Source organism: Anas platyrhynchos, chromosome 2 (genome assembly GCF_047663525.1).
Source record: "Anas platyrhynchos isolate ZD024472 breed Pekin duck chromosome 2, IASCAAS_PekinDuck_T2T, whole genome shotgun sequence".
Classification (NCBI taxonomy): Eukaryota; Metazoa; Chordata; class Aves; order Anseriformes; family Anatidae; genus Anas; species Anas platyrhynchos.
Window position 1 is genome coordinate 157,993,265 of NC_092588.1, and position 16,017 is coordinate 158,009,281.

General features: G+C 40.6%; 1 protein-coding gene and 1 long non-coding RNA gene across 3 annotated transcripts in view; one reads left to right on the top strand and one right to left on the bottom strand.

Moving 5' to 3' along the window:
• MYL3 (myosin light chain 3) overlaps positions 1–16,017 on the bottom strand; it is a 57,405-nt gene that overhangs the window by 9,589 nt on the left and 31,799 nt on the right. Inside the window, exons 6-7 of one of the 2 annotated variants that reach the window (XM_005023309.6) lie at positions 15,339–15,374; positions 11,685–12,568 (exon numbers count right to left, since the gene is read on the bottom strand). In XM_005023309.6, the coding sequence (XP_005023366.1) occupies positions 15,346–15,374 (29 nt within the window). In that variant the 3' untranslated portion in view covers positions 11,685–12,568; positions 15,339–15,345. Of the gene's footprint in view, positions 1–11,684; positions 12,569–15,338; positions 15,375–16,017 lie in introns of those variants that run through there. The other variant, XM_072033942.1, reaches the window with a different exon arrangement.
• LOC110353408 (uncharacterized) lies at positions 1,221–10,056 on the top strand. Its single transcript, XR_002403842.4, has 5 exons — positions 1,221–1,454; positions 1,792–1,964; positions 2,051–2,122; positions 2,358–2,422; positions 5,699–10,056. It is a non-coding gene; the product is annotated as an uncharacterized lncRNA (long non-coding RNA).

Genomic DNA, 16,017 nt, shown 5'->3' on the forward strand with positions numbered 1-16,017 from the left:
CTTCTTTCACTGAGTAGATAGATGTCTTCCACCCTTTCAAGATTTACTTGACCTAACTTTAGATGCCTGAGATACAAATGTCTAGTTACAAAGCTTTCCTTCACTTACCTTTCTCTGCTACCTCCTCTCTGGTGATTTATCTGGACTGTTTCTCAATATCTTCAGATAAAATTAATTGATTAAAGCAGATTGTTTTTAGCTGTCTAGACCCCACTTATGTATCCCATATCTATAAACATTTAGGAAGAAGGAGAGGCCATTTGCTGCTGCAATAAATGTTCTAGCCTCCACTAGAGGTTACAATACTGTCTACACATAACGCTACCCTGCAATCCTATGACAAACTGAAAAGTCTGGAGACTTGCAGAAAAATATATTCACATGCCAACACCATGCAACTGTGAATGGGCTCTCAAATATGCATTCAGATTCATGCCTGACACACTCCTTCCCTTCCACAATTTCCCACTCAATGCCTTCTATAGAAAGCAGCAAAATTCAATGAATAAGAGATGAACTCCCCCAGAGCAACATAGAGTACATTTGAACTCTCCTTTATGAAAGAGTTGGTTATTTTGTTTAGAGTGAAATAATGGAGGATTTGTACATCTCCCAGCCTCTCACGTCTCTGAATGGCTTTATTCCTATTGACAAATTTGCCTTTTTCCAGATAGTAAAGTGCATACATATATTAGTGCAGATCTATGTGCGTGTGTGTCTGAAACAATGTTAAGCTTCAGTTACCCTTAAAAAAAAAAAAAAAAGCAGAGTAAAATAGGAGAGTTATTCCTGGAGAGAAGCCAAAAAAGACTGAGAAAATTATGGCATGCTCAGACACAGAGGTTTTTCAGAGGTCAAGTAGGTGAGCACTGGGTGGCCAAAGGCTGTGGAAATGTCTCAGCAGATCCAGCAAACCAGTTCAGCAATTTACACACAACCACGTTGCTCTGCCTTGTTTGAGAGAGGAGGTGATAATGTGGTGCAGAGACAGTGGGATAGAGTTTCATTCCCCCTGCTGCCCACATCATCCCAAGTCCCACCAGGGATGTGGCCCAGTGGGCAGAACCACCAAAAATTAGTCAGAAAGCAACCTAAGAGGTCAGCATGAACTAGCTGTAAATGACTTCTTCTGGCTGCTACCCATGGCTTTCTTTAACTGAGATCTACACCAGCTGCCAAACCCACCTGGCTTTGGGGGGATAAACATGCCCACATTAAGCTCTTAAATAGCAGCAGATGGAGAATGGAGCCGTAAGGTCTGCAGTGTCAAAAGTACAGCTGAGTTAGACTCTCTTTTTTCCCTCCTTTATATTTAGGAGAGACGAATGGGGATTTTAGGGAATAATTCATCTGAACTACCTTCAGCACAACCTTTAGGATGAGAAGGCTCTTGCTTCAGTTTATTAACTGTATTGAGCAGAGCACCTCTCTGACAACAATAAAAAGAATTCAAGGTATCTAGCACAGGTGGAAATGTTGACTCGTAGTCACGTAAATCCCATAGCAAATACTGTATGACAGCTATTACGTACCGCTGTCCTACAGGATTCTGTCCAAGGACATTTGTTCTGTGCTTTGCCATCCTCAATCAGACCTGACAAATGAAATCTGCAGAGCATTAAAGGATATTATTCTCAGAAATTGCCACATTTGTGTGAGGGGAGATACATTGCCGCGTGTGTAGCAGGCAGAGCAGTACTTCAGCAATTTCTCATTACATCCCTGTTGTTCAGCCAGTTGTTTGCAAGATGCCAATTACGATCCCTGTCTGTATCTTTCATTGTACTGCAGCAGATAATCAGGAATCACTGAAAAAATTATCAAACCTCTAAATCAACCTGCAACTACTGGAGCTCAGAGAGGTGGGGGAGAAGCATGCTTGGAAAGAACATGGCAAAGGAAGACAGGAATATAAACTGGCTTTTCTTCAGACTTTCGTCAGTGTGTGTCCTTCATGAAAACCAGTAAGAAATCACCAGTTTCAGTACTATCAATATGTATTTGCAATTAAGTCAGTAATGGTGTATATTTGAATTTCTATGTATACTAGTGAGATGAAGCCTTTGGAAGACTTCATGGGTAGAAAGGGACTCATGGCATCTGATTACTGATCATGATCCAGGTAATCACTCTTACAGATTTTGTGCTTGTCCAACCTAATTTTCCCTTCCCTTCCCTTCCCTTCCCTTCCCTTCCCTTCCCTTCCCTTCCCTTCCCTTCCCTTCCCTTCCCTTCCCTTCCCTTCCTTTCCCATTCTCCCCTGGAGAGGTTTTTGAGAGCTCATCCTCCGAGGAAGGGAAGGAGGGAGAGCAATGAACTGTCTTCAATTAACTGTCTTTTGTTTATGTAACCTCCAGGCAGGCTGGGGACAAGATGAGCATCTTGACCTCTTGGAAACAAACCCAGCCAAAATGGAGCCAACGTATGTTTAATGGTAGCACTGGGAGGGGGTGGTGGAGCATTTTTGGGTGTCTTTAGGATCTGTTGTCTTTGGCTATGCTGCTCTGTCGCTAGACACTTCCTGTCTCTCTGAGGTTTTGTTAATTTATAGAGTATCTGTGTCTGACTTGAGGTTCACACTTCCTTCCCACCCGGGAAATTGGTTCTTGACAGTCAGCAAAAGAGAAGAGAAAGGAAAAAAAGAGTCTGAGGCTCCCTAGCCTACCACCCCACCTCCATGTGAAGCCTTTGGAGTGCTTTTTCCCCAGAGCAGTTTCTGGAACTATTGTGCCTTATAGATTACAGACAAGTTATTTCCATTGGTTGGTTGTGAAGACTTCCCTGGGATCCAGCTGCCCTCTTTTCACTGGGCATCTTCTTTTTTTGCGGGAGGGAGGCCCTGGGACCTCCCAGCTGGTACAGACCAACTGTGTGAAATGGGAAAATAAGCCATGTGAGGTGGAGTTCAGGCTTTTCTGACCACCAAGGCTGGGCTGAATGTCCCTTATAACCTGTGCTATGTTTTAGAAATCACATCTTGCTCAGGAGGTTCCTTGGGCACCATAAGCCTATGTTGGCTCTACCATCTCTCACCAACAAGGAAGATAGCAGCCTAACAAGGTGCATGCACATGTACCATACACATGGTTTTGTACCCTGAGAATGTGCTTGTCATACTCATTAACAGGCTCTCAGCCCTGCCTGTATAGCTGCAAAGGGAGACACATGCCTCTCTACTGAGAAATAGACAAAAAAGAACAGCAAAACCTGTCACATTCCCTCCCTTCCAAAACAGATTTCCATCCATAGATGGGAGCCAGACCCAGACACAGGCACACTGATGCAGATACGTGCAGAACTGGTTGCAAAGCCACATGTGGCCATGTACGTGTGAGCACCTAATCCCAGTGAGCACAAGATGGTTGTGTGTCCATAATGGGTGGATACATTGACAACAGCTAAAAAGCGGTTCTCTAGAAAAATGAAGGATATTTTTATTGAAGAGCAGTCGTTTGATGCTAGTCTTCAAGCTGTGATTAACAGCTAATGTCCTAAAACAGCCCAATGGGGAGCTCATTCCTTATTCAGCCATCACAGGGTAGCAGGCAGTAAATGAAACCAGCTAGTGAAGTCCTCAGTAAATTAATGTGGGGAAGGTCCACCACATGGTGAAGGGATACCTTACAACATCCCTCCCATCCTTCCTCCTTTGGGATGGCAGAAATACCATCTTCTGACATTATTCCTGGGAACAAAACATCCTCCGACTTGGATTCCCCCTTTTATCCTGTACCTTCTCCCTGCAGGACTCATGAGCAGGAGCAGCTCACTACATCCATGGGGTGATCTTAGTCAAAGCTGATCTACAAAACCACGCGGCTCAAATTATTCTGGTGCATTCCCATAAATCGTGGCTGTTTTCTAAACCTGAGAGAATTTTATTTAGCTTTCTAGGTGGCTGCTCTATTTTAAGGGCTGTCTGGGAGTAGCGTGAAATTGCCACACAGCCTGGGGCACACACTTTGCCACCCACAAATCGATATGCCCCGAACCAAATCTAACCTTGCAACTTCTTAAGACAGTGCTTTTGATTTATAGTAGAAATAGAAAATAGTCCCCTGTGGCACATATTTTCAGTCTTCTTCTACATTTTTACATTTCAAAGCTTTGTTTTTACAACAAACTGGGCACTGAGCAGAATTGGACATTTTTAAGTTATGTTCTTATTATTTATTATTCTGAGTGCTTTTTTTTTTTTTTTTCTTTTTTTTTCTTCCCCTTTTTCAGTGCTTGTGTAGAAAAAACTAGGGTCATCTGGACAGTAGTTAAGCAGTCATTATTTCTTAAAACTTTACCTTGGCTCTGAAGCAGACTCCAGCTTTGAGCTTGGAAAACATCACTTCAATGCACACACACACACACACCCTGTTTTAAATAGCAGCAATTTGAAATTGGCTCATGTGTGGTGTGTCAGTACTTTCTCACACGTGCTCCCTGGCTCCTAAACCCATTTATCATAAGCACTGTATTGTTAGCTGTGGAGGAAAGGTCTCTTTAGTAAAAACAGCCTGCCCCTTTAGGATGAGGAGAAGCAATGTGGTCTCAGGTGTCCTACAACAGCATCCTCCCAAGCTCTGCAGGCGTAAGCCACTTATTCTCTTCCCCGAAAGCTCCCCCTCAGCTGGTGAAGCTGGGCCATGAGTTCATCTCTGTGTGCAGACCGTACCAATAAATGAGAAGTTTTGCCTGTGTGATGATCCTCACAGCTTCTGCTGGCAGAGCTGCACCACACAATGCTCACACTTATAAATGCTACTAAAAATCATATATAAAGGGAGAAAAGTGAAGTATAAACAGTTTATTGCATCAGCTCTGGGTTTGAAGGAGTTGACTTTAGCTCCATGGTCATGCTCATTCTGGAGGCCAAAATTCTCCAGTATTTCACCTGCGCAAAGTGTGAAAACCTCTAAGCATGAAATGCCTCTAAACAAGGACTTTGAGCATGTGTTTGAAGACCAGGAAGTTTCTAGCCTTTCGCGCAACATTTATTAGGGTGATAAAATGTTTTCACAGCCAAAGCCCCCACACTTTGCTGCTGTGTGGGACGTGACAATGTGAGTCAACTGTAGTGTGAAGGCAGGAGAGGTGCAAAATGCCAGAAAGCAAAACACCAGTTTACGAGGGGTTTTGACAATGTTTCTCATACTCGAATCCATCTACGTTCTCCAAAACAGAAGTGGGAATTTACTCCGCCACTTATTAACAATTTGGACCCAGAAAGACATGAAAGCTTGGGCTTTACTTTGAAGAATTTTTCCTCAGTCATTCTTCATACAGTTCCTGCACACCATAATGTTGCTTAAAATGGTGTATATTTGTCAGTTACTCACTTCTCTGTGTGGTTGTGCCATGAATCACTGGGTAAACATCATAAACATGCATTTTGATGAGAACAATAGCTTTAAAAGAAACTAGACTGTCAATTCTACAGTGCAGAAACTGTCTCTTTGCTCAGTTTTGTTCTGGCAAGTGCAGTGTGGTCCCAGTCAATGGCTGTAATCCTAGCCAAGAATCACGATTATTAGGAATTTTAAAGTTAATAGCCATTAATAATGAGAAGTAGCTGCTAATAGTACTTCTGTTCAATCTGGGATTTGCTCACCATACATGTAGTATTGGAACATATTAATATTTTGTATTTACTTGCTGCCTCCCGTATGCATTCATTTTTCTCACTCTACTTTCTTTTTTTCCAAAGGGTACAAAACTCCATTTGTGGGACAGCAAAAGTCCTTCCTGGCCTTTTTGGGAAGATGGCATTGCTGAACTGAAGAAGAGAAATTAATCTCAGAAGACTTGATGGGAAGCAGAGACCTCTGCAGTCCACTGCCAAGGGGTGGAGTCCACTGCAGTCCACTCCTTCACATCCCTTTACTCTAATCCACTTCCCATGGTGTCTGTGTTGACATGTGTGTCCCAATTGGACAACCTGAAAGAAATTTCCATGTCTCCATAGACCAGCACTATGCATCCTTCAGTAAGATAAGGGCATGCAGGTATGTTTGCATACAGGCATTTTGTTAACCTGGTAATATTACTGCCTACACTTCAGAAATGCCTGGCCATTCAGAAATTCACAGGCCACAGGTAGAACACCGTACTATTTACATGCTACCAAGGCTACTCAGTTTATCCCAAGACCCATTCTTATGCAGAGCTACATCACTACTATAAAATTTACCTTTAAAGTTGGGGCCGTGCACACATGCTTCCAAGATCCAGTCTCCTCCCTGCAGCAAACACCACACCAGCCCCAGCATATCAAACAAGCATGTACTGTCTACAATGCGAAAAAGTCAGCAGAACAACATTGGGACCCCCAGAATTTTTGTTTATGGGAATATGGAAGATTTTATGTATCTGGGACCTTGGAGAGATTTTATAAAAATTTATTCAAGGTCTGGATATGGACAGTGGTTTGCTTTGGATAGCTCTGCTCTGGAGACAGTAAATTAGCTGTCCAGACTAAACCTGGATTTTAGTTTCAAAATATCCAGCTTGGAAGTCCTCTTGCTCACTCCATTTCCACACATCATGCTATAGTGTTGCACAAGTGTGAGTCAGAGCGAACACTGATCCCAAGCAGCTCAGCATGATCATCCACTGATCCTCATTCAGTTCAGCAAAGGAATGATGTTGTAGGCAAGGACGAAAGAAACCAAATTTTATTTACTTTGGGGGAAAAAGGGGGGAAAAAAGTGGTGAACACATGCCGTGTTTTCAAGGACCTGTCCTTTCAGATTGAGGTAATCAGAATGAAAACCATCTGATCAAATCTAGAGAAGTCTACATACCTGTGCTGTAAATTCCTTGGGGGAATTTAAGATCCAAAACTATTTCTGTGTTTTAAAAATATCTGCCTATGTGTTTCCTGGGGAGAAGACTGTGGACTGACCCTACCACAATTCAAATCAGCAATGACACTTCAGAATTGGGTACACTGTGAGAAAAAATAAATGCCACCGGCAGCACAGAGACATGAGTCGGACAGAGACAATTCAAAAGATAACTTCATTGTTTTCTGCAAGCCATGAGCATTTCCATTCAAGAAATGCTTGGTTCTCAAAAACAGGTTTTGCATGGACTTACTCTGTGGATGTTAATTGTTGCCTGAAAATGGCATTTTCCAAATATCTTTGTTCCCATTATTTACCATCTCTCAGCATTTACAAATGTCAGTGGAGAAGAATTACTCATGAGTTCAGCACTTTCTGGGGAGTTTTTTTCTTCAGCTGAGTTGACTGGGATAGAGGTTTTGTTTTATTTGGCTTTTCTTCTTCCCTAAAAATTGCCTTTGGTAGGTGATATTCTAAAACACAGGCTGTCTGGTAGGAGGAAGTCATGACTGAGCATCATCAGATAATGAGCTCCTCAAAATCAAAACAATCAGCAGAAGCATCACTTTTTGTGAATTTAGTCTGAATTTGGTGTGACCTCATGCAGCCAGAAGGTTTGCATGAAGTGTGAAGGGAGATGCCACATAAACAAGAGGTGCCTTCTTGAGCTGCAGCTACCAGAAAATTTTCAAGTAATGCCTCAGTTTTTATATAGCACTGCATGAGCGCTGGAAGGGACTGAGTTTCTGCAGAAAGTTGCATGGATTTTCTTCCAGCCCAAACTTTCCTGAACAATTGCAATACTCTCACTCTGTCCAGCAGGCATGGTTTAGAGTTTGTGCTGAGTTTCTTCTCTAATACAAGCTTTACAGAAGCTACTAAAAGTTAACTTAAATTAAGTTAGATTAAATAACATTTAATTTCTGGATACCCAGCAAGAAGTTAGAATGAAAGAGAAAGGTGATTCTGTGATCCCCCACCTATAAGTCTGCCTAAACCAAGTGAATGTCAGAAGTTTTGAGTAAGTTTGAAGAAAAACAGGGAGTTTGCACTGAAACAGAACTTTGTGTTACATGATTATGGCATGTTTGATTTTATGGTATGGTTATGAGATTCTGGTATGTTTGATTTTATTTTACTTTTTTTTATCTGGTACTAGGCTCCCAAAAGCCTAGTACCATCAAACTAGAAACTTCATTCCAGAAATGTCAAATTACATCTTTAGATACTTTAATTCTGTGTTATCTGGGTGTTTGCATGCATGCACCTACGCACCCATCAATTCTACCTGGTGGGAGCAGAAGCCCAGCTGCAAATGCTAGTGCCGTCCCAAATTAAATGACACACAGTTGCTTCAATTCAGCATAGGTCTACCTACACACATACGAACTTTTCTTTCTTCATTTCTCCTGTCTTTTATCTTTGGCATGCATCATAACTCTCCCATGGCACTTTTATTACAGGAAAGTGAAGGAATTCACAGAACAGCTAGTACAGAAACACAGGCACTTTTGGATGTATAAATGAAAACATTCATTTTGCTGTTCTGTTGGGCTTTTGACATATTTCAACAACTTTGCAAGATAAATGTGAGAAGAAGCCTAGATGGACACATAAGAAACTTTAGGGAATCCAAAGAATTTTCCATGTTAAATGAAACTGGGGAAAAATAGCTATGCTATATCACAAGGCATTTGGTGAATTCAGAGCTCACATGGTCTACATTGTGAAGTGTAGTTGCATCTCTATGTATACACATATATATATATTTAAGATCAGCAGCATATAGTTGGATATTAATTCTACCTCTAAGCTTGAATTTTCAGACCTCTTCACATCATTACCCCTCCAAGAATGTTGCTACAACAACCAAATAAATCAAATAAACCTATCGCCCTAGCTTTATGGTGAGTGGTGGAGTGAGGAGGGGGTGAAGTAATATATAGGCAAAGTCTATGGAGAAACAATCTTTGTAAGCAAATCAGTCAAGCTTAAAAGTTGAATAAGATAAGTCTCATCCATAATAATCACATATCAGAATACGCAGAAGATATGCATATTTCTAAGCAACAGCTAGAGCCAGGAGGAATGGAAATGTTCTAGAGCATTGCAAATGACAAGATGCACTCCTAATTAATCCACTGAAATTACTTCAAAAAACCTGTTCCTGAAGTAGCTGCTTAGGATCACTTTATTCTCAGTGGAGGGAAAAAATGGTATTTCTAAGTGGCAATAAATCTCATCATAAGAGCAAATCTATTACAAATTCAAATGTGTCAGCTGTGAAAAATGAACCCCCAAAACAGTTCCAAGAAAAACTTCATAGTCTTTGGGCAATGGCAATATGGATGAAATTCATGCTTAAAATCATGTGTAATTTTCACAACAGGTATGGCTGAAAAAAAAATCAGAGTCAGAGAGAAAAATATTGAAAATATAAAAATGTTTCATTTCAGAATGATACAGATGGAACATTTTGATTTTTCACTACAAATAAGTAATTAACTAGATGAAGTTAAAAAAGAGTTTTTAGAGAGTGTTGAATATGTCAAAAACTGAGCTGAAATATATCACTGGGGGAGGGACAAAGTAGTTTTTTTGATCCCAAAAATGAAATTGTTGATGTATTCATTTGTTTATTTGATTATGAACTTCAGTGAAAAATATATATATATATATTAGTATTAACTTTCTCTTTGGCTTCCTGATCAAAAACAGTCCATGCTTCATACCCCACTCTCATCCAAGCTTGGGTGGGTTTAAGGAGAGAGTAATGAAATGCCAGCCAATATCCTTGCTCCATCTGAAACCCCTTCTGCATGACTGGGTGTTGCAATGCAAGTCGCTGCTGGAATGTACTATGTAATTCTGGCAAGAAGTCAATAGGCTCAAACTCCTCAAATAACCAAAGCATGGTACTAAGAAATCAGCAGAGCAGGCAGCAGCCCAGACAGCCAGTCCATTAGCAGCTTAACCACAGCAGATGTAAAGTCACCAACAAAACTCCCTACGGAGACTCCCAAAGAGCCAGATGCTAGTGCTATAAAAAGATCTTCCAGAAACTTGGCATGTCTCCTGGCCACATTTTTTTAAAAGAAACATTCTCTAGATAGGAGGTTATTTTTTCTTAATTCAGGATTGGGGGGTAGGGGAGAGAAGGAATGGAAGGGAAGGGGGAGATATTGCTTATTTATTCTGATTTGCTTGTGAGTGAATCTTGTGCTTGTGAAAACAAAATTCAGTGATAGCATATCCTGGGATACAGGAGGCAGCAGGCACTGTTCCAGCCTTCTCCCACACACAGCTTTGCTTATGCACCTTGGGCTGACCTGCATATCCTTCCACGAAGAGCCCTGCCAATGCACTCGGTGAAACACCAGCTGTTATTTTACTCTGTTCTGCTTCACCAGGTTGCTGGCGTGCCCCAGGTGCTGTACTTGGGCAGTCCTCTTGCCTAGCATGCTCATGTGGTGCTCATTAACCCGAGTGGTTGTGCTTAGCCTGGTTGTTTTTGCCCCTCATTCTGCTCCACCAAAGGGCTTGAATGCTCACATGCAGCACTACCAGCCCTTGAAGCTTTCCTGGAATACCCGTGAGCATTGTGTAAGTCCCAGTTGCTGGATTCATGTGATTATATGGGTGTTTCACCTGTGATCAGCAACAACAAAGCCAGTAATAATATCTGACAATGTGTAGTCCTTATAGTACAGAAATATCTATGCCACTAAGATAAGCATCAAATATAACACAAGGGAAGGGAGGACAGAAAGGAGATGGTCAGAATGAGCTGTAAGGTGCTCCTCAGCCTTACAAGTGCTAGAGCCCAAGGGTTCTCCAACCATCCCCTACCACTAATGTCACTACTAAACCATGTCCCTAAGCACCACATCCAACCTTTCTTTGAACACCCCCCCAGGACAGTGACTCCCTGGGCAACCCGTCCCAATGCCTGACTGCTCTTTCTGAGAAGAAAAAAACAGGAAAAAAAGAAAAAGAAAACACAGGAGCCAACGGTGAGAAGGGAAGTAGATGCCCACAAAGTGATCCCCAAGGAGATGGCCCAGGGATGGTGGTGATTATCTCTGGTGTCTGTCCGCTGCACACTAAAGCACACCTGATGAGATACTGTTGTGATCTCATCAGTGGCCTGTTCAATGCATTTCTCTGTTTAGGATTGATGCTTCCGAGGTAGATTCTCCAAAAACAGTCATTCATGGTTATATATTTTCTTGCCTCTTATTTGCATCTTCATGTACAGTTAACACCTTTCTTTCCTTTTTTTTTCCTAGGAACAGATTTCCACTTGTCAATCTCCACCAGAGTTTTGAATTCCCTTTAGATTTTTATTATTATTATCTTAATACTACATTTAATTTTCTAACTGCAGAATTGCTATCATGATTATTTATATGTACATTTTGTTACAGGTTGTGTATTATGTGTTTGATAATTTTGTGTTCTCTCATACCAGTACTCTGGTCCTTTAGTAGTGTTCCAATGACTATCTTTCCTCCACTAAGTTTTGAAGATGTATCTTTTAACAATACATCTTGCTTAAATGGAGTGTTGTTAATTTGGATTTTTTGTTATTTCCTAATGAACTGTACCAGCTTCAGTATTCTTTTTTTTTTCCCACCAAAGGACAGAATGGTTGATTGTTGTTGTTGTTGTTTTTTGTTTTTTGTTTTCCTTTTCAACGATTCTCCCCCAGAAAAATGAGCCAACTTATTCTTTTTTTTTTTTTTTTCATGCTTCTCAGTTTTACTTTGCCTCTACTGAGGTTTTTCCCAAAAGCATTTTTTTCCTATTTCCCCTTCCCTCACACAGACACAGAAACAACAATGAAACCAGGAGACAAAGAATCCCATATTTTAATGCACGAAGCTACAGGGCTACAGGACTGAGACATGTATATCAGAACAATTTCCAGTTTGTATTGGGAAAGACATTTTACTCGTTTCACAAGCCAGACTTGAAATGGGAAGATATCCTTGTGGAGAACAGAGAAGGGATCCATTTTAGCATACATTTCACACATCTTTTTTTGTTGTTGTTGTTGTTTTGTTTTGTTTTGTTTTTCCTTTTATATCACACATATTAAAGGTGGTGTTTTCCAAAGCTGAGAAACATATGAACAATTTTGCATTTGTTGCTGATTGATGGATATTCTATTTTTGCCACTTTTCACCAAAGGCCAAGAGTATTCCTTGCACTTATGAGATTTACACAGTTGTTCTAGTTTCTTTTCTCCCTTACTCTCTTACAGATGTTTTTTTTACAAATGCAATAAACACAAAAAGAAAGGTCCAGTTGTTTTGGAAGGAAGAGAGGAAAGGAGAGAATGGTATAGAAGTGACAAATACGTTTTTGATTGACTTAGTGACAAAAATTTGCTCTCCCTTTTCTCCCCTCCCTCTTAAAAATATTGCCGTTTATATTCCATAACAGAAAAAAAAAAAAAAAAAAAAAGAAAAAAAAAAAAGACAATGCCCAGGTATTCATGGTTCAGATTCCATGCTTCTTCACTTTCCTGAGTGTATTGAATCTCCACAAAGGCCATCCTCTTCCCATGAAGAAACAAGACAAAACAAACAAAAAACATTTACCCAAATAACTTCAGGGACGGTACATTTTGTAGCTCTGTAATGGGAATCTGGGCTGAGAAATGAGAAGACATTCCAATACATCAAAATCCAAGGCCAGCATCTGGGGTTCTCAGTGCCTGTCTTGTCCTAAAAATGAAGTTATTTTTAAGCATAAGAGGAAGAAAGCGGAAACAAACACTATCATGAATCAGCCTCAGTCATCTTAATATATCTGTACTCAGCTTATAGGCAGCATGGCCTGCAGATGAGAGTCTCTGCCCTATGAAGATGCCAGCTGACTTCAAAGATCACACAACATGACAAAAAATCTATAATCATTCCCAACCCTGCAGTCTTAACCTCAACATGCAAATGATGGATGAAACATGGGAAGCAGAAAGGTGATAGAAACGTGGCAGATGTGAGGTTAGGGTAAAGACTTAGGTTTACAAAAATAAATAGATAAATAAATAAACAAACAGTCCAGTTCCTGAGCCACTAGACAGTTTATCCTACTTCTATTTAGAATATCCCTACGCAGAAGGGAAATATGCATTAGGCTTCATGGAAAATTTTCCTTCTTTGTACTGGCAGCTGGACTCAGCATCTACGTCTCGTGTTTGAATGAGGTGACTCACTCTGCATGCTCCATCTGACTGGATCTCCTTTAGGTCTGGAAACTGAGCCTTTCTGTAGGCATCCTAAGCTGATGGAAGCCAAGGAAGATGATGTCAGCCAGACAAATTCTGGCATATTCCAGGATTTCTCCTACAGTCACATGAGTTCAAGCCACAGAGCAAAATTCACGTCCCGACACCTTGGCACCTAGAGACTCCTGAGATGTTCCAGAGTACCCTGCCTGGCCTCCAGTTGCTATTCCAGCAGACACAGATCTGTCATGGGCTCTGAATCATATCTGTGAAGCCATAGGTATCTCAGACACTTGGAATATCTCAAACACCATGAACCTATAGGTGTGACACTAACTGAGCCCCTGCAAACACAGTGTGGGCTGTCTCTCCAGCTGTACTGCTCTGCTATTTCAGCTTACATGTTTAAAGTTAACTAAGGTATTTTTGCTGGTTGTATATAAGTAAAGTCAATACAGTGTAGTCACAATAACTATGCTCAGAAAATAAAGAAACAGAAAGACATAGTTCAGTTCTTATATTAGAATGCAGATCTAACTTTCAACTAGTATGTGAAAAGACCTAGAAACATAAACCACTGTATTATTGAACCAAGAACCATAATCCAACTTAGTTCAAAGTCAGAGTTTTGGGATTTGTTTGTTATATGCTCTATGGCAAGGGCCATCGGCATTTCAAGGGTAAAGACTGCATTTATCTTCCTCTAAACATGCCAACAGCAACACAACAGGGAGTGGAAGATGCCACCCCTAAAAGATGCTCATCATGGCTGATTGGCATATCAGTGGCACATTGGTTCTCGATGAATCAGGGAGCTCTCAGCTTCCTCTCCAAACCCATCACAAGCCAAGACACTCTTTCTGGCCCCTGTTCTGCAGCTTCCAGCCTCTTGCCAACTTTACAGCATAACACCGCTCACTTTTCTTCAGTGGCAGACCCTGCCTTAGGTGATTTGGCATCATAATGGGAATACCCCATGGCAATGGATTTAGGAAAGGATTAAGGATTGAAAATATCTCTAAACAATAAGCAAGGATAATGCTAACTGTGGGAATACCCACTATGGCTGTGGGCCAGTCCAGATCTTTGGAAATGAAAACTGGGATCTAATGCTGGAAAACTGTGTGTATGTTCAGAGAAGATAAATGTTTTTAAGAAAGAAAACTGGACCATAATAAGAAAAAGCAGTAAGCTTTTTAGACAGTTTACATTTTGGTCAATTATATCTTGGATCAAATGTCCCAAAGTCCTGGATTTGACTCTTACTTAACTCAGTCCCTAGGGTGCCAGTGAGCATAATCAGAAGTCACCACACAGCAGACAGGTCTCAGCGGGATGGGATAATGTCAGCTCCAAAAGCAAAATAAAACCAGGCCTGGTCAAGACTGAGTAGAAAAATAAACCAAAGAAGAAGAAAAATAACCCAGAATGAATCTAGAGGAAGCCACTGCCTTTTCCACTTTATCAGACACTTTGCAGAATAGATAGAGTTGGTTAACTCTCAGGTCAGACCTTCCCCAACAGCTGAACCGAGGTAAACAGTGGCAAATGCCATTTCAAAACAGCTGGCACCTTTTCCAGGAATACAAAAATAAACGGTGACCAGACAATACTGGAAATGAAGTTCAGCTCATTTGCAATGGTGAGACTGAGATACCCTTAATGGCACTGTGGTTTGGAGAACACTACTGAATAAAGTCAGAAGATATGCTGGACAAAGCTCATGTCTTTTCCTGGAAAACCAATCCATTTGCCAGGAGAGATTGGGAGCCAGATTTATGGAAGACCAATAATTATCCTCCAAGAGTAGGCTCAGAGACATAGGCATGCATTACTGCTTATCTATTTGTCTTCATATTTTTTGCCCACTCTTTCTCTAGTCAGCTCAATTCTATCCCATTGCATTTTTAGGAAAAGTCTAGGAGCAGAGCCTTGTAAGTGGACATCAAAATGCAAATCCTTTAAAGTTTCCGGTTAATCATCAGGGAATGGGCATTTTTCTTTGGAAATCAAATCCTTTTAGGATATATTATGTTGAACTTCTAAAACAAAGGTGTCCAGATTCACCAGACAATTTCATAAAGTTTACTGATTTGCTGTGCACTTGATAGGATGAAGAAACTCTTCTATTTTTCTTGATCTACTTCCTTACAGTACATGTTGAAAATATTCACACTACTGGATTAATCATTTACGCATTCCCCCAGCCTATCTCAGATGCCAAAACCAAAGTAATAGGATATGAAAACAGTACAGAAGAGACTTACCTGGTATTCAGTTAGCCATGATATGTTTCACAAAAGCTGGAAACAAGAGAAAGAGCAGGATCATATATCAACTCCCCTTCATTAAACCCATTAAGGTCCCACATATATCAGCTAAGTCATTATTTAAATTCATTCTTCTTGCTTCCTCTGATGTAATGAAGACATCATCACTTTGTAAATAACACTCCAGATATCTTGGTGCTAAATGATTTGTAAATCCTTAAGATAATATATATTACAGTGCAGGGTAGTCAGCACCAAGTAGCCAGTGAAAAGGAACATTTGTCAACCCATAGCTTGCTTAATCCCTTTGCTCTGGCTGCAGTATGGTACCATCTTTCCAAAGCATACAACCATGAGAAATTTTGGGTCATCATCTTGCAAGGTTTCAGCACATTAATACTAAGGCAGGAGACACTGAAAGTAGCTCTGGAGTGAACCTTCAGAGCACACAACAGGTCACCTAGTTAGGTATTGTGACTATACCTCTGCAAGTGAATTTAGGCTTAGAAACAAACAAGTCATGTCAAAGCCAATTGGAATTGTTTCGTGATTGTTGATGTTTGCTTGTGTTTTTTTTTTTTTTTTTTTTTTTTTTGCTGGTGGTGGTGGTTTTTTTTTGTTTGGTTTTTTTTTTTTTTTTTACAAAAGGTTTTGCGTTCGATTTTTTTGCATTTTG